Source organism: Rana temporaria, chromosome 3, assembly GCF_905171775.1.
Source record: "Rana temporaria chromosome 3, aRanTem1.1, whole genome shotgun sequence".
Classification (NCBI taxonomy): domain Eukaryota; kingdom Metazoa; phylum Chordata; class Amphibia; order Anura; family Ranidae; genus Rana; species Rana temporaria.
Window position 1 is genome coordinate 44,296 of NC_053491.1, and position 20,705 is coordinate 65,000.

The 20,705-nt window shown below is 48.5% G+C and overlaps 1 protein-coding gene across 1 annotated transcript in view; it reads left to right on the forward strand.

Annotated features, from left to right (window-relative positions):
• The window catches only part of LOC120930248 (electrogenic sodium bicarbonate cotransporter 4-like), a gene marked incomplete at its 5' end in the record, with an annotated part of 90,857 nt that overhangs the window by 42,968 nt on the left and 27,184 nt on the right, over positions 1-20,705 (forward strand). The window contains 3 exons of the mRNA XM_040341472.1: positions 4,025-4,186; positions 6,710-6,888; positions 16,730-16,802. Of these exons, the coding sequence (XP_040197406.1) occupies positions 4,025-4,186; positions 6,710-6,888; positions 16,730-16,802 (414 nt within the window). The remainder of the gene's footprint in view (positions 1-4,024; positions 4,187-6,709; positions 6,889-16,729; positions 16,803-20,705) is intronic.

The following is a 20,705-nucleotide window of genomic DNA, read 5'->3' on the forward strand; positions in this document are numbered from 1 at the left end:
AGCCAGACCAGAACATTGGACTGTAAAGTCCGGAACACACCATCGGAGTTTACATAGAGAACATGTTCTGTTTTACTCCAATGGAATTCCGATGTGAGTTTGGCCCAATCGTGTGTACCGGCCTAACAGTTCCCCGCCCCCTAAAACAACCCGTATTATAATATTGGAAGATCCCTGACAGACCTTTGAAGAAACATCATCTCCCTGCAGGAGAACGCCTCGTATATACTCCTCCATGATACATGTGTCTCCTCCTCCCCGCTCCATTGTGTCTCCTCCTCCCCGCTCCATTGTGTCTCCTCCCCTCTCCATTGTGTCTCCTCCTCCCCTCTCCATTGTGTCTCCTCCTCCTCCCCTCTCCATTGTGTCTCCTCCTTCCCGCTCCATTGTGTCTCCTCCTCCCCTCTCCATTGTGTCTCCTCCTCCCCACTCCATTGTGTCTCCTCCTCCCCGCTCCATTGTATCTCCTCCTCCCCTCTCCATTGTGTCTCCTCCTCCCATCTCCATTGTGTCTCCTCCCCCCCAGCTCCATTGTGTCTCCTCCTCCCCTCTCCATTGTGTCTCCTCCTCCCCACTCCATTGTATCTCCTCCTCCCCGCTCCATTGTATCTCCTCCTCCCCTCTCCATTGTGTCTCCTCCTCCCCTCTCCCATGTGTCTCCTCCTCCCCTCTCCCATGTGTCTCCTCCTCCCCTCTCCATTGTGTCTCCTCCTCCCCTCTCCATTGTGTCTCCTCCTCCCCTCTCCATTGTGCCTCCTCCTCCCCTCTCCATTGTGTCTCCTCCTCCCCTCTCCATTGTGTCTCCTCCTTCCCGCTCCATTGTGTCTCCTCCTCCCCTCTCCATTGTGTCTCCTCCTCCCCACTCCATTGTGTCTCCTCCTCCCCGCTCCATTGTATCTCCTCCTCCCCTCTCCATTGTGTCTCCTCCTCCCCTCTCCATTGTGTCTCCTCCCCCCCAGCTCCATTGTGTCTCCTCCTCCCCTCTCCATTGTGTCTCCTCCTCCCCACTCCATTGTATCTCCTCCTCCCCGCTCCATTGTATCTCCTCCTCCCCTCTCCATTGTGTCTCCTCCTCCCCTCTCCCATGTGTCTCCTCCTCCCCTCTCCCATGTGTCTCCTCCTCCCCTCTCCATTGTGTCTCCTCCTCCCCTCTCCATTGTGTCTCCTCCTCCCCTCTCCATTGTGCCTCCTCCTCCCCTCTCCATTGTGTCTCCTCCTCCCCTCTCCATTGTGTCTCCTCCTCCCCTCTCCATTGTGTCTCCTCCTCCCCTCTCCATTGTGTCTTCTCCTCCCATCTCCATTGTGTCTCCTCCTCCCCTCTCCATTGTGTCTCCTCCTCCCCTCTCCATTTTGTCTCCTCCTCCTCCCCTCTCCATTGTGTCTCCTCCTCCCCTCTCCATTGTGTCTCCTCCTCCCCTCTCCATTGTGTCTCCTCCTCCCCGCTCCATTGTATCTCCTCCTCCCCGCTCCATTGTATCTCCTCCTCCCCTCTCCATTGTGTCTCCTCCTCCCCTCTCCCATGTGTCTCCTCCTCCCCTCTCCCATGTGTCTCCTCCTCCCCTCTCCATTGTGTCTCCTCCTCCCCTCTCCATTGTGTCTCCTCCTCCCCTCTCCATTGTGTCTCCTCCTCCTCCCCTCTCCATTGTGTCTCCTCCTCCTCCCCTCTCCATTGTGTCTCCTCCTCCCCTCTCCATTGTGTCTCCTCCTCCCCTCTCCATTGTGTCTCCTCCTCCCCTCTCCATTGTGTCTCCTCCTTCCCTCTACATATCAGTGTTTTTGGTTGTGATGAACCCGGGACTAGGTCCGCCTTCAATGCTTCCTCTGTCCAGAACCAGCACCATCCAAGACTCTTTAACCCCCCCCCCCCCAGTCACCAAACCACACCAGTCCTGGAGTACATCAGGAATCACCTTTTATTTGGGACCTCACACAAATATATACACAAGGAGGACAATACAAACTGTAACCAGAAACCTAATTTACATGAGCTAATTATCTAATCCTTCAGACAGCCTATGTGACTCCGAGACGTGACCTTTAAGGTCCTTGCTGTCTCCTAGCTCCCCAACTACAATACACATTATCATCAATCAACACAGAACTCCTTCACACAAATATATACACAAGGATGACAATACAAACTGTAACCAGAAACCTAATTTACATGAGCTAATTATCGAATCCTTCAGACAGCCTAGGTGACTCAGAGACGTGACCTCTCAGGTCCTAGACTTGCCGTCTCCTAGCTCCCCAACTACAATACACATTATCATCAATCAACACAGAACTCCTTCACACAATAGCAGAGATAAATATCACAAACAGCAATGGGTGAAAGACTCTTAAGCCCCTTTCACACGATTGGACCGTTCAGGTCCGCCTCTCAGTTTTGTAATTTCATACAGTCCTATGGAGCGTTGGATGTCAGCGGAGACATGTCCGCTGACATCCGACCCGATCCAATCCGCCAAAATCAGACGTATGGCGATACGTCCCCATCCGTCCATAGCGGATCGGATCGGGTGACATGCTGTGCGTTTTCATCAGATCGCTCCATAGGAGACAGCGGCGCTGCACAAGCCCCTCCCTTCTCAGTAAAAAGGGAGGGGCTTGTCATCCGCTGGCTCAGCGGAGATCAGCGGACAAATCTCGGAGTCCGCCTGCGTGAAAGGAGATCCCACACCAGACTTATTTACAATAAACACATCATAGCCACCAACAGACAGACGGGTGGGTGGAGTTGATGACATCAGCATCTTCTATGAGCCCCAACATTATGACGTCATCACTATAATATGACGTATACAGGGGTCCCAGAGTCACTGGGCTAGATTCAGGTAGGGGGACGTAAGTTTGTGCGGGGGTAGCGTATGTTATTTACGCTACGCCGCCGCAATTTAGAGAGGCAAGTGCAGTATTCACAAAGCACTTGCTCCGTAAGTTACGGCGGCGTAGCGTAAATCTGCCGGCGTAAGCGCGCCGAATTCAAATTGTCAAGATGTGGGTGTGTTTTTATGTAAATTAAGTGTGACCCCACGTAAATGACGTTTCTCACGAACGGCGCATGCGCCGTCCGTGAAACGTATCCCAGTGCGCATGCTCCTAATCAGGTCGCAAATAGTCAATGCTTTCGACGTGAACGTAATTTATGCAAAGCCCTATTCACGAACGACTTACGCAAACGAAGTAAACGACGCAAAAATCGACGCGGGAACGACGTCCATACTTAACATTGGCTATGCCTCATATAGCAGGAGTAACGTTACGCCGGAAAAAGCCTTACGCACACGACGTAAAAAAATCGTACGTATGTTTCTGAATCGGCGTATCCAGCTCATTTACATATTCTACACTGAAATCGACTGAAGCGCCACCTAGCAGCCAGCGTAAATATGCACCCTAAGATACGACGGCGTAGGAGACTTATGCCAGTCGGATCTTAGCCTAATTTCGGCGTATCTTGTTTTCTGAATACAGAAAGAAGATACGCCGGCGCAGCTTTGAATTTACGCGGCGTATCTATAGATATCTATGGATACTCCAACGTAAATTCTTGCTGAATCCAGCCCAGTGTGTTTTAGGGGGACGCGGACCACGTCACTTCAAGGCCCCCAGACCTACACCTCACAAAGAGTATTGTTCCCCCAAAAATCCAGGGCCCATAGTCAGAAGTCCCCTCCAGAAGCCTCCGTCCCGGCTGGTCCGTCACATCTGGTTTCAGGCAAAGCTATCTACGCGTTTCGCCAGGATTGGTTTCATCAGGAGACAATCGGCTGTCCTACTAGAATCAATAAAGTACTATTTGGGCACCTTTACTCCATGAAAGGCTGGTCTGTTCTGTTTGTGGTCACATAGAAGCCCCTCAGATAAGACAGTTGTGTCCCTCCTATGTACAGACCTTGGCCTAACACCTGGTTACAGATGAAGTTGAGATCTCAGCATGTATTCCTTTCTTTCTGATCTTTAACGTTTTCTTGTTGAGTTCATTTTCCGGCAGACATTTCCTGTGTTCTTCTTCCACCAGCCCACGCGCCCGGACCGCGGTTGGTTCGTTTTCCCGTTTGGTAAGAACCCCTGGTGGATCTATTTAGCCAGCGCCTTGCCGGCTCTGCTGGTGACGATTCTCATCTTCATGGATGAACAGATCACCGCTGTCATCGTCAACAGGAAGGAGAACAAGCTGAAGGTACGAAGGAACCCGGAAGGAGGAACTTCTCTGATTGGCTCCCATTTTCTTTTATCCCATAATTGCAAGAAAGACCTTCCGATCTTAGCAGCAAATCCGATCGGTCCAAGAGAATTTGGACAATTTCATGCTCCCAATTTTGTGGGAGGAGTTTGGGGACAGCCCCTCCCTCTTCCAACATGACTGCCCACCAGAGCACAAATCAAGGTCCATAAAGACATGAATGAGCGAGTTTGGGGTGGAGGAGCTTGACTGGCCTGACCTCAACCCGATAGAACACCTTTGGGATGAATTAGAGCGGGGACTGTGATCCAGGCCTTCTCATCCAACATCAGTGCCCGACCTCACAAATGCTCTTCTAGAAGAATGGTCAAACACTCCCATAGACACACCCCTAAACCTTGTGGACAGCCTTCCCATAGACACACCCCTAAACCTTGTGGACGGCCTTCCCATAGACACACCCCTTAACCTTGTGGACGGCCTTCCCATAGACACGCCCCTAAACCTTGTGGACGGCCTTCCCATAGACACACCCCTAAACCTTGTGGACGACCTTCCCATAGACACACCCCTAAACCTTGTGGACGGCCTTCCCATAGACACACCCCTAAACCTTGTGGACGGCCTTCCCATAGACACACCCCTAAACCTTGTGGACAGCCTTCCCATAGACACACCCCTAAACCTTGTGGACGGCCTTCCCATAGACACACCCCTAAACCTTGTGGACGGCCTTCCCATAGACACACCCCTAAACCTTGTGGACGGCCTTCCCATAGACACACCCCTAAACCTTGTGGACGGCCTTCCCATGGACACACCCCTAAACCTTGTGGACAGACCTTCCCATAGACACACTCCTAAACCTTGTGGACGGACCTTCCCATAGACACACCCCTAAACCTTGTGGACGGCCTTCCCATAGACACACCCCTAAACCTTGTGGACGGACCTTCCCATAGACACACCCCTAAACCTTGTGGACGGCCTTCCCATAGACACACCCCTAAACCTTGTGGACGGCCTTCCCATGGACACACCCCTAAACCTTGTGGACAGACCTTCCCATAGACACACTCCTAAACCTTGTGGACGGCCTTCCCATAGACACGCCCCTAAACCTTGTGGACGGTCTTCCCAGAAGAGGTGAAGCTGTTATAGCTGCAAAGGGCGGAGCCAACTCAATATTGAACCCTCCGGACTAAGACTGGGATGTCATTAACCTCTTCTGTACCGCACATACTCATATGACGTCCTGGGCTTTGTGCGGCGATCCTGCGCACCATAAGAACGATCAAAGTGGTGGTTCCGCTGCTTGATCGTTCTTATAGGTGGCAGGAGGGGACATCCCCCCCCCCCCCTTCTCCCGCCGCCATCCGGTGCTTCTCCGGGCTCTCCAATGCCATCGGGGGCCCGGAGAAAGAATCGTCCAGTGCCGGATGGGAAGCATAGAGATGACCGGTGACCAGATGGTCACCAGTCATCTCTATTACCGTCGGAGGCCCGGGCGCGATGTGATGACGTCACGCCCGGTACCCGGAAGTAAACAAAGTCACAATTGCAGCTAGTAAGCATGAAATCTGTGATTTTTTTTCACAATCTCATGCTTTCCAGCCTGGAGGAGAGATGTGGGGGGAGGGGGAGGTCTTATTGACCCCGCCTCTCTCCATAAAGAGGACCTGTCACAATAGATTCCGATTACAAGGGATGTTTACATTCCTTGTAATAGGAATAAAAGTGATCAAAAAAATAAAAATAAAAAAAAGTATAAAAAAAATAATAATTTAAAGCGCCCCTGTAACCGGTAGCTTGCGCTCAGAAGTGAACGCACACATAAGTCCCGCCCACGTATGTAAACGCCGTTCAAACCACACATGTGAGGTATCGCCGCGTGCGTTATAGCGAGAGCAATAATTCTAGCGAGAGCAATAATTCTAGCGCTAGACCTCCTCTGTAACTCTAAACTGGTAACCTGTAAACATTTTCAAAGCGTCGCCTATGGAGATTTTTAAGTAACGAAGTTTGGCGCCATTCCCTGAGTGTGCGCAATTGTAAAGAGTGACATGTAAGGTATCTATTTACTTACCTTGCGTAACATCATCTTTCATATTTTACCAAAAGATTGGGCTAACTTTACTGTTTTGTTATTTTTTGAATTCATTAACTTTTTTTTTCCAAAAAATAAAAAATTATTGCGCAAATACCGTGCAAGATAAAAAGTTGCAATGACCGCCATTTTATTCCCTAGGGTGTCTGCTAAAAAAAAACATATATAATGTTTGGGGGTTCTGAGTAATTTTCTAGCAAGAGAATGAGGATTTGTACATGAAGGAGAGAAGAGCCAGGATAGGCCCCCCGGTATGGAAGGGGTTAAAGTTCATGTGTGTGTAAAGGCCGGTGTCCCAATACTTTTGGTGTATGTATTGCATAGGTTTTATTTGTATTTTGTGTTATGCTGGAATTTTATGACATTTCTAGGAGTGCTCATTATATGAATTTATGTTTATTATTTCTCTTCAGAAAGCCTGCGGGTATCACATGGACCTCTTCTGGGTCGGGGTTCTGCTGGCCATTTGCTCCTTCATGGGTCTTCCTTGGTATGTGGCGGCGACTGTCATCTCCATCGCTCACATTGACAGCCTGAAGATGGAGACCGAGACGAGCGCGCCCGGGGAACAGCCGCAGTTCCTGGGAGTCAGGTGCGTCCCCGACATGCTTATGTTTGATATACGTGGAGCGCTGAGCGCTGATCGGCAGACATTCCATCTCATGATACAATACATCTTCCCTATCACTCTATTCCCCGTATATCCCAAGAAATCCGACATCACCACATCATCCTCTTCTGGCCTCTACCCAGCATGCCCTTCGTTTGTATTCCAACACAACAAAAGCAATGAGAAACAGGAAGTGAGGACTCCAACAGCCAATTGCCTCCTCCACAGGAAGTTACATCACAGGAAATTACATCACAGGAAATTACATCACAGGAAATTACATCACAGGAAATTACCTCACAGGAAATTACCTCACAGGAAATTACATCACAGGAAATGACCTCCACCGGAAATTACCTCACAGGAAATGACCTCACAGGAAATGACCTCACATGAAATCCTTCCAACAGGATGAGTTAATACAAACAACCAATGAATAATGGCTAAGGGAGTCTTATGGGCGTGTCTGAGTAGAGACGGGGTGTATGTCTTTTCCTTAAAGCGGAGGTTCACCCAAATAACATCTATATAAGACCATTGGCCCGGATTCACAAAGCACTTGTGCCGACGTATCTCCAGATACGCCGCGTAAGTGCAAATATGCGCCTTCGTATCTGTGCGCCGGATCCACAAACTAAGATACGCCTAAAAACAGGCTTCAACCCACCGACGTAACTTGCCTGCGCCGGCGTAGCGTAGGCGCACATTTAGGCTGGACGCTCCCATTTTTTAGCTATTCAAATATGCAAATTAGGGAAATATGGCGATTCACGAACGTAAGTGCGCCCGACGCAGGCTACGCGATGTGCGCGTAAGTTGTACGTCCGACGTAAAGTAATTCCCCATAAAGGAGGTGTAACTCAGCAGCAGACATGCAAAGGGCTGCACCAGGGAACTCAAGCCGGCGTATTTTACGTTGTTTACGTTGGACGTGTGTCTGGCTGGGCGTAGGTTACGTTCACGCCGTACGCAGTGATCCGGCGTATCTTAGGCAGTTTTTCCGACGTGGTTGTGAGCATGCACAGAGGGATGCGTCCACGGCACGACGCATGCGCAGTCCGTGATACATACCTGTCTGGCGCTCGGACCATCATTTGCATGGCTCACGCCTCATTTGCATGGAGTCACGCCTCATTTGCATGGCTCACGCCCACTTCCACCTACGCCGACTTACGCCTTCGAAACCCAGCGCAGATTTGGGAGCTGTGGCTTTGTGAATTCCATGCTTGCCTCTGTGCGCTGCGTCAGCGTAGCGTATTTTATTTGCGCTACGGCGGTGTAATTTGCGCCCGCTCTCTGTGAATCCGGGCCAAATTCTTTATACTTCTAACATGTACAGTAGGCACTTGTTTTTTGCATTTTTTGCATCACTCATCTGGGCGAACTCCCAGACTACATTGCGCCTCAGGATAGAAACGCCTTCTCCCGCGGGAGTGAGTAGCCGGAAGCCGGATTGAAAACAGCGATTATAAGGCATGTACAGCCTAAAAAGTGCCCACTGTACATGTTAGAAGGATAAAGAATTTGGTCTTATGTAGATGTTGTGACGGTATTGGTATGATATCCCCGTCAAAGATTCCCTTCTTCCATAAGAACATCACCCCAATATTCCACTAGGAGGAATATTCCTGAGATCGCCCATTAAGCCACACATTAGTCCAGGCTTACTGCTAGAACAATACAGACTTTAATGTTATATCACACAGCTTATATGTCATTTCCAAAACTGTTACAATGACAAATCTCCGCCCCCCTCACACTGGGGCTTCCATACAGATGATTAGGCAGACACGACGGAGCCGATGCTGAAAACACATTTTCTTTAGACAATGACATCAAGGACACTGATTACTAGTTGTACTAAATACATTAACTAGACCGCTCGACCCCGCATATAGAGAGATAATTACCACACTGGAGCAATCAGAATAATTAACACAAGCCACTTAAACACAGATCTCTTTCACACAACACAATAGATCAATTAACCTTTAGAAATAGTGAGGGGACATTAGCACGTCAATAACCTGTTAGCCGAGGACAGAATTACACAGGGCAAGCAGGGAGAATTAGACTGAGACATATAGGCAAATGCATCACAATGGCCCCCCTTTTTCTCCCTGCTCCGGCAAACCCGGTTGGACCTTCCCTGGTCCAGTAGGGTTGACGGGTTTAGAGCTTTTAGTCCGAGGTTAACTCCGTTTGGCGTGACTGACCTCCCTTGGCAACTGCTTCAGACTCAGGTATGCCACCGGGTCGTCAGATCACACGCCGTTCAGTCCCCAAGTCTTTGTGCGATCTGCAGAGTCACCAGAAGTCAGTGTGAAGACGGCGAATGGGTCTGTGCGCCGCCGTCTAGGTGTCCCGCTATGGGAGGGGCAGGTTATGGCTCTGAAGTGACAGTCACAGGAGATTCATAAAAAGAAAAAGTTATATTTGTTGAAATGCTGTAGCACCGGTGCTCAGAGTTCGGGGGGGGGGGAATCAGGGCCCCATAGGGTCAGCCACCCTCTGCTCCCTCCGCAGCCGCCAGTTCTCCTCTTTGAGCTTCTCCAGCTCCATCTCCAGTTCATGGAGCCTGGGGGGGTCAGCCTGCTGTGACCTCAGGTGGTTGTTCTCCTCCTCCATGCGGCTTATGCACTCCTCCAGCTCCATGTACTCACGGATCAGCTCCTGCTTGCTCATGTCCTGTAGGCCCGCATCTGGGATGCCCGCTGCTACTCCCTCTCCTCCAGTCGCTTCTTCTCCTCCCAGGTCAGCTTGTTATACGGCTTCCAGGACCTCTTCTTCTTGGGGGGTAGCCGGCGGTGCCTCTTTCTGCCCCGCTCCCTCCAGGGTCCCTCCGGCTCAGGGCTGTCGCCCATGACCAGCTGACAATGGTGTTCCCTGTTGTCCGTAATACCAGATTGTACCGTGAGGACTTCGTAAATGGTGTCCGATGGTTCTTCCGGACCCAGCTCCTGGAGATCCCAAGCCGAGTCTACACAATGGGCTGCTGCTGGTGGGCGGTACCCAGGTTGAGACCAATTTGACCTGGTGTTGTCGTTCAGGGGGCAATTCTGCTTGAAGTGACCCAGCTGTTTGCACCGGAAGCAGCGTTGTTCGTTGTCCTCCTGGCGTGGATAGCGAGGGCTCGATGTCATCGGTCTGTTAGGTGGTTGGTATCTAGCGGCTGGTGGGTGTGAGGGCGCCGTTGGTCGTGGAGGTTGTACCCGTGGTGTGACCTGGTTCGTCTTGCGAGTATCCGCATATTCATCCGCCAACTTCGCGGCCTCTGGTAGAGTCATGGGCCTGCGATCTCTCACCCAGTCTTTGACGTCCGTCTGGATGTGATTGTAAAATTGCTCCAGGAGCATTAGTTGCAAAATGTCCTCTGCGGTGGTGGCCTGGCTGCTGTTAGCCCAGTTAGAGGCCGACCGGGATAACTGGCATGCCCATTCCGCGTAAGAGTCTTCCGTGGTTTTGCGTGAGTCCCTGAACTTCTGTCGGTGGGACTCTGGGGTTACTGCATAACGAGCCACGAGCGCTTCTTTAACCCGGGCGTAGCTATGGATATCCTGATCTGGCACGGTCCGGAAAGCATCAGAAGCTTTGCCTGACAGTTTGCCTGACAATATTGAAACCCACTCTCCTCTAGCTATTCGGTGCAGGTTACATTGTCGCTCAAAATCTGCCAGGTAGTTATCAATTTCACAGTCCTTTTCATCAAAAGCTTTAAAAGCGCTAAACGGAATCTTCCTTGTGTCTGCTGTGCTGTACTCACTGTTTGGAGAATGTGCGGCTGCTTGTTGGACTGCTGCCAGTTTTAACTGTAGTTCTGCGTCCCTTATTTCTTTAGCCTTCTGTAGTTCTGCGTCTCTTATTTGTTTATCCTTCTGTAGTTCTGCGTCCCTTATTTCTTTAGCCTTCTGTAGTTCTGCGTCTCTTATTTGTTTATCCTTCTGTAGTTCTGCGTCTCTTATTTGTTTATCCTTCTGTAGTTCTGCGTCTCTTATTTGTTTAGCCTCCTTCGCTAACAGGTCCATCACTTTCAGCACCACATCCGTCGTTGGGTTCGGGCCGAACCATGCTAGCTTCTCTCTCATTAGCTTGTTGGCTGGCGATTCCTCCTCCTGAATCACTGGTGTCTCCATCTCTTGTACTGCTGGCGTTGCTGCAATCCCGTCCTCCTGGTCTATCTCCATTGATTCTGCTATGATGACCCGCTTGGTTTTGTTGCTAGCAATCCTTCCACGAACTTCCAGTAGTTCTTCCAGTGTCTGCTTGGAATCCGGGTGTGAAGGGGGATAGAAGGGAAAATCCCACCGCTGCCAACCAATTGTGACGGTATTGGTATGATATCCCCGTCAAAGATTCCCTTCTTCCATAAGAACGTCACCCCAATATTCCACTAGGAGGAATATTCCTGAGATCGCCCATTAAGCCACACATTAGTCCAGGCTTACTGCTAGAACAAGACAGCCTTTAATGTTATATCACACAGCTTATATGTCATTTCCAAAACTGTTACAATGACAAATCTCCGCCCCCTCACACTGGGGCTTCCATACAGATGATTAGGCAGACACGACGGAGCCGATGCTGAAAACACATTTTCTTTAGACAATGACATCAAGGACGCTGATTACTAGTTGTACTGAATACATTAACTAGACCGCTCGACCCCGCATATAGAGAGATAATTACCACAATGAAGCAATCAGAATAATTAACACAAGCCACTTAAACACAGATCTCCTTCACACAACACAATAGATCAATTAACCTTTAGAAATAGTGAGGGGACATTAGCACGTCAATAGCCTGTTAGCCGAGGACAGAATCACACAGGGCAAGCAGGGAGAATTAGACTGAGACATATAGGCAAATGCATCACAGATGTCATTTGGGTGAACCTCTGCTTTAACCACTACACTACCGGCCGCCGTCAAATGACTGCGGCACGATAGTCCTATTGTTCTGACAGGACATCATATGACGTCCTCGTCTTTCACAGCCACTAGGGGGCGCGCACCCGCTGTGTTACTGGGAACACAATGCGCAAGCCCGGCGGCCGCGATGGAGGCTGGGCACCCGCGATTGCCCTGTAACTGAGCAGGACCGTGGAGCTCTGTGTAATGATGGGGTGTAAACACAGAGCTCCACGTCCTGTCAGGGAGAGAGGAGACCGATTTGTGTCCCTTGTACATAGGGACACAGCATCGGTCACCTCCCCCAGTCACCCCCTCCCCCCACAGTAAGAATCACTCCCAGGTTACACATTTAACCCCTTGATCGCCGCCTAGAGTTAACCCCTTCACTGCCAGTCACATTTATACAGTAATCAGTTCATATTTATATCTCTGATCGCTGTATAAATGTGAATGGTCCCAAAAATGTGTCTGAAGTGTCTGCCGCAATGTCGCAGGCCCGATAAAAATCGCAGATCGCTGACATTACTAGTAAAAAAATCATAAAAAAAAAATCATAATTATGTCCCCTATTTTGTAGGCGCTATAACTTTTGCGCAAACCAGTCACTATGGGCCAGATTCACAGAGCAGATACAACAACGTATCTCCTGATACGCCGTCTTAGGCCCCATACACACGATAGAATTTATCCGCGAATACGGTCCAGCGGACCGTTTCCACAGATAAATCCTCTCAAAGATTTCCGCAGATTTCTATGCGATGGAGTGTACTCACCATCGCATTGAAATCCGCGCGGAAATCCTCTGGCGATGACGTGTCGCGCCGTTGCCGCGATTATGACGTGGCGACGGGCGCGACGCTGTCATATAAGGAATTCCACGCATGCGTCAAATCATTACGACGCGTGCGGGGAATCCCTTTGGACGGATGGATCCGGTGAGTCTATACAGACGAGCGGATCCATCCGTTGGGATGGATTCCAGCAGATGGATTTGTTCTGCATGTCAGCAAATATCCGATCTGCTGGAATCCATCCCAGGGGATAAATATCCGCGGAAACAGATCCGCTGGCGTGTACACACCATAGAATCTATCTGCTGAAACCCATTTGCTGGGATTTATCTGCGGATAGATTCTATGGTGTGTACGGGGCCTTATCTGTTTCTATCTATGCGGCTGGTTCATAGAATCAGTTACACATAGATATCCAGCAGATCCGGCAGGTGTAATTGTTTTACACTGTCGGATCTTAGGATGCAGTACCGCGGCCGCCGTTGGGGGGAGTTTGCGTCTTAATACAGCGTCGGGTATGCAAATTAGGAGTTACGGCGATCCACAAAGATTTTTCCCGTCGTTACGTCGTCGCGAGTGTTAGATTTCCGTCGCAAAGATAGGGCACCTTTAACATTGTGTAAAATTACTCCACCGTGTTAAAGTATACCCGTCTTTCCCGCGTCGCTTTTGAATTTTTTTTACATTTTTTCTTTTTCCCGGCGCAAGTCTTTTTTTCACGTTGCGATTCACAAAACGTTGGCGCGTCGTAATTTCGCGCAAAGCACGTCGGGAAATTTGCGACGGGAGAATGCGCAGTACGTCCGGCGCAGGAGCGCGCCTAATTTAAATGGTACCCGCCCCATTTGAATTGGGCTGCCTTGCACCGGACCTGTTTACGATACACCGCCGCAAATTTCCAGGTAAGTGCTTTGTGGATCGGGCACTAAATCGGAAAACTTGCGGCGGTGTAACGTAAACGGGTTACATTACGCTGCGCCGCCGGACTGTGAATCTGGCCCTATACGTTTATTGCGATTTTTTTTTACCAAAAATAGGTAGAAGAAAATATCGGCCTAAACTGAGGAGAAAATTATTATTATTTTTTTTAAAAAAATTGGATATTTATTACAGCAAAAAGTAAAAAATATTGTGGTTTTTTTTTCAAAATTGTCGCTCTATTTTTGTTTATAGCGCAAAAACTAAAAACCGCAGAGGTGATCAAATACCACCAAAATAAATCTCTACTTGTGGGGAAAAAATGACGCCAATTTTGTTTGGGAGCCACCTGGCCTTCAGGAGAAAGTTCAAGACCCATCTCTTCTGAGGGCCCATGGAATGGATACCAAGCGCCCAGAGGCCATTCAGTTCACATGTGTTGCGCTATATAAGTTTCTCACTCACTCACATTTCACGACCGCGCAATTGTCAGTTAAAGCGAAGCAGTGCCGGAAGCTGAAATTTCGCCTGGGCAGGAAGGGGGTATATGTGCCCAGTAAGCAAGGGGTTAAAGACATTTTATTCAACTAAACAAAAGGAAGCCGCATGGCTGACAAACATGGACTCCGTCTCTGACCAGAACAACCCAAAGACTCCCGTATTACCGCTGATAGGAATCCTTTTTCTGCGTTGTTCAGAAAGGAACAACACATACCCGGATTATACTACCGTTCCTGTGGATAGGAGGTTATCTGCAGATGTACACTACGAGTCCCGACCTGTGCTGATCAGACACAGCAGAGACAAGAGCGCCCATCCCCCCATAACCGATGATGTCCTTGCAGAGCGATCATATCCCCTCCAGACGATCGTTCTGTGCATCGCACAGGGGCCCTTCGCCGGCAGACATATCCCCACTCCGCAAACACCTCTCTCCAACCTCAGGAAGTTTTCTACTACCAGACGGGTCTCAACCAGCGTCAGTCCGCCCCAGTCAGCTCTTTAGAGCGGGAGAACTAACACTGCGCTACACTATGACAATACATATTACATACATCTTCATAAAACTTCCACAACATGTCATAGACAGAGCTTTCCAAGTGTGTAGAAGATTACCCCCCGTCACAGAGATGGCCCCCCCCGTCACAGAGATGGGTCCCCCCCATCGCAGAGATGGGCCACCCCTAACCCTAGACTATCTTTATCCAGAAGCTCCTCCTATAAATGATGTCATAATGGGAGTTCTGATATCCTCTCTGAATTCACAAAGTGGGAGACACAGACCACTACGGAGGACCTCTGATTGGTGAAAGGAAAGTTTACCTTTATAGAGGTCCCCCGGCAGACCTAGAACTCCCCGCCATCGGAACCCACCGGGAGGAGCCGCCCTCTATGGACTGACCTTCCCGCCCTTTTCTGGGACCCCCACAAGACAAATTATGATGATTCTGCCTTCTGTAGGTTATAACCGGAGTTCTCCTTGTAGCTTCAAGTCATTAGTCACCTATAGTATATAGGAATTGTAATGGGACATACAGTATCTGACAAAAGTAAGTACACCCCTCAGTCACATTTCTTGTATCTTTTCATGTGACAACACTGAAGAAATTACACTTTGTATCTACAATGTTGTGTAGTGAGTGTACATGGGGGGGAGGGGTGTACACAGGGGGGGAGGGGTGTACACAGGGGGGGGGAGGAGTGTACAGGGGGGAGGGGTGTACACAGGGGGGGAGGAGTGTACAGCTTGTATAACAAATAACTCAACACACAGCCATTAATGTCTAAACCGCTGGCAACAAAAGTCAGTACACCCCTAAGTGAAAATCTCCAAATTGGGCCCAAAGTGTCAATATTTTGTGTGGCCCCCCATTATTTTCCAGCACTGCCTTAACCCTCTTGGGCATGGAGTTCACCAGAGCTTCACAGGTTGCCACTGCAGTCCTCTTCCCCTCCCCCATGATGACATCACAGAGCTGGTGGATGTTAGAGACCTTCCCCTTCCCCCCACAGATGATCAATAGGGCTTAGGTCTGGAGACATGCTTGGCCAGTCCATCACCTTTACCCTCAGCTTCTTTAGCAAGGCAGTGGTGGTCTTGGAGGTGTGTTTGGGGTCGTTATCATGTTGGAATACTACCCTGCTCTGCTTCAGTATGTCACAGTACATGTTGGCATTCATTGGCCCCTCCCCCCCCTGTACACCCCTCCCCCCTGTACACCCCTCCCCCCCTGTGTACACTCACTACACAACATTGTAGATACAAAGGCCCGGATTCACAAAGCACTTACGCAAGTTACGCCGACGTAAGTGCAAATGTGCGCCGTCCTATCTGTGCGCCAGACCCACGAACTAAGATACGCCTAAAAACAGGCTTTACCCCGCCGACGTAACTTGCCTACGCCGGCGTAGGGTGGGCGCACATTTAGGCTGGACGCATGGTGGCGCTCCCATTGATTAGCCATTAAAATATGCAAATGAGGGAAATACGGCGATTCACGAACGTGCGTGCGCCCAATGCAGGATATGCGAGGAGTGCTTAAGTTGTACGTCTGGCGTAAAGTTATTCCCCATAAAGGAGGTGTAACCCGGCAGCAGACATGCTCAGGTCTGCACCAGGGAACACAAGCCGGCGTATTTAACTTTGGACGTGTGTCTGGCTGGGCGTAGGTTACGTTCAGGGCGTACGCAGTGATCCAGCGTAGTTTAGGCAGTTGTTCCGACGTGGTTGTGAGCAGGCGCAGGGGGATGCGTTCACGTCACGGCACATGCGCAGTTAGTGATACGTATCTGTATGGCGCTCGGCCCATCATTTGCATGGGGTCACGCCTTATTTGCATGGGTCATGCCCACTTCCACCTACGCCGGCGTACACCTTTGAAAACCAGGCCACGCTGGCGCAGCGTTAGGAGCACTGGCTTGCTGAATTCCATGCTTGCCTCTCTGCGCTGCGTGGCGTAGCATACGGCGGTTACTCTACGGCAGCGTAATGTGCGCCGTGCTCTCTGTGAATCTGGGCTTTTGTGTCATTTCTTCAGTGTTGTCACATGAAAAGATACAAGAAATGTGACTGAGGGGTGTACTTACTTTTGTCACTCTGGGGGGGGGGGGGGTTGTTGGGGTCGTAGCACTGAAGTTGCATCATCGGATGGGGGATGGGGGGGATTTATATTGATAAGAATATTTCTTTTGTCTCCTCAGAGAACAGCGAGTGACGGGGATCATCGTGTTTGTCCTCACCGGGATCTCCGTCTTCCTGGCGCCCATCCTGAAGGTATCTTCATCATCATCTTCTTCTTCTTCTTCTTCTTCTTCATCATCGTCTTTTTCTTCTTCATCATCGTCTTCTTCTTCTTCGTCATCGTCTTCTTCTTCATCATCGTCTTCTTCTTCTTCATCATCATCGTCTTCTTCTTCTTCTCCTTCGTCTTCTTCTTTTTCTTCTCCTTCGTCTTCTTCTTCATCATCGTCTTCTTCTTCTTCATCATCGTCTTCTTCTTCATCATCATCGTCTTCTTCTTCTTCTTCATCATCGTCTTCTTCTTCTTCATCATCGTCTTCGTCTTCTTCATCATCGTCTTCTTCTTCTTCATCATCATCTTCTTCTTCTTCATCATTGTCTTCTTCTTCATCGTCGTCTTCTTCTTCATCATCATCTTCTTCTTCTTCATCATCGTCTTCTTCTTCTTCATCATCGTCTTCTTCTTCTTCATCGTCGTCTTCTTCTTCTTCTTCATCATCGTCTTCTTCATCATCGTCTTCTTCTTCTTCATCATCGTCTTCTTCTTCTTCATCATCGTCTTCTTCTTCATCGTCGTCTTCTTCTTCATCATCATCGTCTTCTTCTTCTTCATCATCGTCTTCTTCTTCTTCTCCTTCGTCTTCTTCTTCTCCTTTGTCTTCTTCTTCATCATCATCGTCTTCTTCTTCTTCTCCTTCATCTTCTTCTTCTTCTCCTTCGTCGTCTTCTTCTTCTCCTTCGTCTTCTCCTTCGTCTTCTTCTTCTTCTCCTTCTCCTCCTTCTCCTTTTCCTCCTTCTCTTTCTCCTCCTTCTCACCGGGATCTCCGTCTTCCTGGCGCCCGTCTTCTTCATCATCGTCTTCTTCTTCTCCTTCATCTTCTTCTTCTTCTTCTCCTTCGTCTTCATCTTCTTCTCCTTTGTCTTCTTCTTCTTCTTCTTCTTCTTCTTCTTCTTCTTCTTCTTCTTCTTCTTCTTCTTCGTCTTCTTCTTTTTCTTATTCATCATTGTCTTCTTCTTCTTCTCCTTCGTCTTCTTCTTCATCATCGTCTTCTTCTTCTTCTCCTTCGTCGTCTTCCTCTTCTCCTTCGTCTTCTCCTTCGTCTTCTTCTTCTTCTCCTTCTCCTCCTTCTCCTTTTCCTCCTTCTCTTTCTCCTCCTTCTCACCGGGATCTCCGTCTTCCTGGCGCCCGTCCTGAAGGTATCTTTATCATCGTCTTCTTCTTCTTCTTCATCATTGTCTTCTTCATCATCGTCTTCTTCTTCTCCTTCGTCTTCTTCTTCTTCTTCTTTTTCTTCTCCTTCGTCTTCTTCTTCTTCTTCTCCTTCTTCTTCTTCTTCTTCTTCTTTTTCTTATTCATCATTGTCTTCTTCTTCTCCTTCGTCGTCTTCTTCTTCTTCTCCTTCGTCTTCTTCTTCTCCTCCTTCTTCTCCTTCTTCTCCTTCTTCTCCTTCTCCTCCTTCTCCTTCTCCTCCTTCTCCTTCTCCTTCTCCTCCTTCTCCTTCTCCTCCTTCTCCTCCTCTTTCTCCCCCTTCTCCTCCTTCTTCTTCTCCTCCTTCTCCTTCTCTTTCTTCTCCTTCTCACCGGGATCTCCGTCTTCCTGGCGCCCGTCCTGAAGGTATCTTTATCATCGTCTTCTTCTTCTCCTTCATCTTCTTCTTCTTCTCCTTCATCTTCATCTTCTTCTCCTTTGTCTTCTTCTTCTTCTCCTTCGTCTTCTTCTTTTTCTTCTTCTTCATCATCGTCTTGTTCTTCTTCTTCATCATTGTCTTCTTCTTCTTATTCATCATTGTCTTCTTCTTCTCCTTCGTCGTCTTCTTCTTCTTCTCCTTCGTCTTCTTCTTCTTCTCCTTCGTCTTCTTCTTCTCCTCCTTCTTCTCCTTCTTCTCTTTCTCCTTCTCCTTCTCCTCCTTCTCCTTCTCCTCCTCTTTCTCCCCCTTCTCCTCCTCTTTCTCCTTCTCCTTCTTTTTCTCCTTCGTCTTCTTCTTCTTCATCATTGTCTTCTTCTTCATCATCGTCTTCTTCTTCTTCGTCTTCTTCTTCTTCTCCTTCGTCTTCTTCTTTTTCTTCTCCTTCTTCTTCTTCTCCTTCGTCTTCTTCTTCATCATCGTCTTCTTCTTCTTCATCATCGTCTTCTTCTTCATCATCATCGTCTTCTTCTTCTTCTTCATCATCGTCTTCTTCTTCTTCATCATCGTCTTCGTCTTCTTCATCATCGTCTTCTTCTTCTTCATCATCATCTTCTTCTTCTTCATCATTGTCTTCTTCTTCATCGTCGTCTTCTTCTTCATCATCATCTTCTTCTTCTTCATCATCGTCTTCTTCTTCTTCATCATCGTCTTCTTCTTCTTCATCGTCGTCTTCTTCTTCTTCTTCATCATCGTCTTCTTCATCATCGTCTTCTTCTTCTTCATCATCGTCTTCTTCTTCTTCATCATCGTCTTCTTCTTCATCGTCGTCTTCTTCTTCATCATCATCGTCTTCTTCTTCTTCATCATCGTCTTCTTCTTCTTCTCCTTCGTCTTCTTCTTCTCCTTTGTCTTCTTCTTCATCATCATCGTCTTCTTCTTCTTCTCCTTCGTCTTCTTCTTCATCATCGTCTTCTTCTTCTCCTTCATCTTCTTCTTCTTCTCCTTCGTCGTCTTCTTCTTCTCCTTCGTCTTCTCCTTCGTCTTCTTCTTCTTCTCCTTCTCCTCCTTCTCCTTTTCCTCCTTCTCTTTCTCCTCCTTCTCACCGGGATCTCCGTCTTCCTGGCGCCCGTCTTCTTCATCATCGTCTTCTTCTTCTCCTTCATCTTCTTCTTCTTCTCCTTCGTCTTCATCTTCTTCTCCTTTGTCTTCTTCTTCTTCTTCTTCTTCTTCTTTTTCTTATTCATCATTGTCTTCTTCTTCTTCTCCTTCGTCTTCTTCTTCATCATCGTCTTCTTCTTCTTCTCCTTCGTCGTCTTCCTCTTCTCCTTCGTCTTCTCCTTCGTCTTCTTCTTCTTCTCCTTCTCCTCCTTCTCCTTTTCCTCCTTCTCTTTCTCCTCCTTCTCACCGGGATCTCCGTCTTCCTGGCGCCCGTCCTGAAGGTATCTTTATCATCGTCTTCTTCTTCTTCTTCATCATCGTCTTCTTCATCATCGTCTTCTTCTTCTCCTTCGTCTTCTTCTTCTTCGTCTTTTTCTTCTCCTTCGTCTTCTTCTTCTTCTTCTCCTTCTTCTTCTTCTTCTTTTTCTTATTCATCATTGTCTTCTTCTTCTCCTTCGTCGTCTTCTTCTTCTTCTCCTTCGTCTTCTTCTTCTCCTCCTTCTTCTCCTTCTCCTTCTCCTCCTTCTCCTTCTCCTTCTCCTCCTTCTCCTTCTCCTCCTTCTCCTCCTCTTTCTCCCCCTTCTCCTCCTTCTTCTTCTTCTCCTCCTTCTCCTTTTCCTCCTTCTCTTTCTTCTCCTTCTCACCGGGATCTCCGTCTTCCTGGCGCCCGTCCTGAAGGTATCTTTATCATCGTCTTCTTCTTCTCCTTCATCTTCTTCTTCTTCTCCTTCGTCTTCATCTTCTTCTCCTTTGTCTTCTTCTTCTTCTCCTTCGTCTTCTTCTTCTTCTTTTTCTTCTCCTTCGTCTTTTTCTTCTTCTCCTTCTTCTTCTTCTTCTTCTTCATCATCGTCTTGTTCTTCTTCTTCATCATTGTCTTCTTCTTCTTATTCATCATTGTCTTCTTCTTCTCCTTCGTCGTCTTCTTCTTCTTCTCCTTCGTCTTCTTCTTCTCCTCCTTCTTCTCTTTCTCCTTCTCCTTCTCCTCCTTCTCCTTCTCCTCCTCTTTCTCCCCCTTCTCCTCCTCTTTCTCCTTCTCCTTCTTTTTCTCCTTCGTCTTCTTCTTCTTCATCATTGTCTTCTTCTTCATCATCGTCTTCTTCTTCTTCGTCTTCTTCTTCTTCTCCTTCGTCTTCTTATTCTTCTTCTCCTT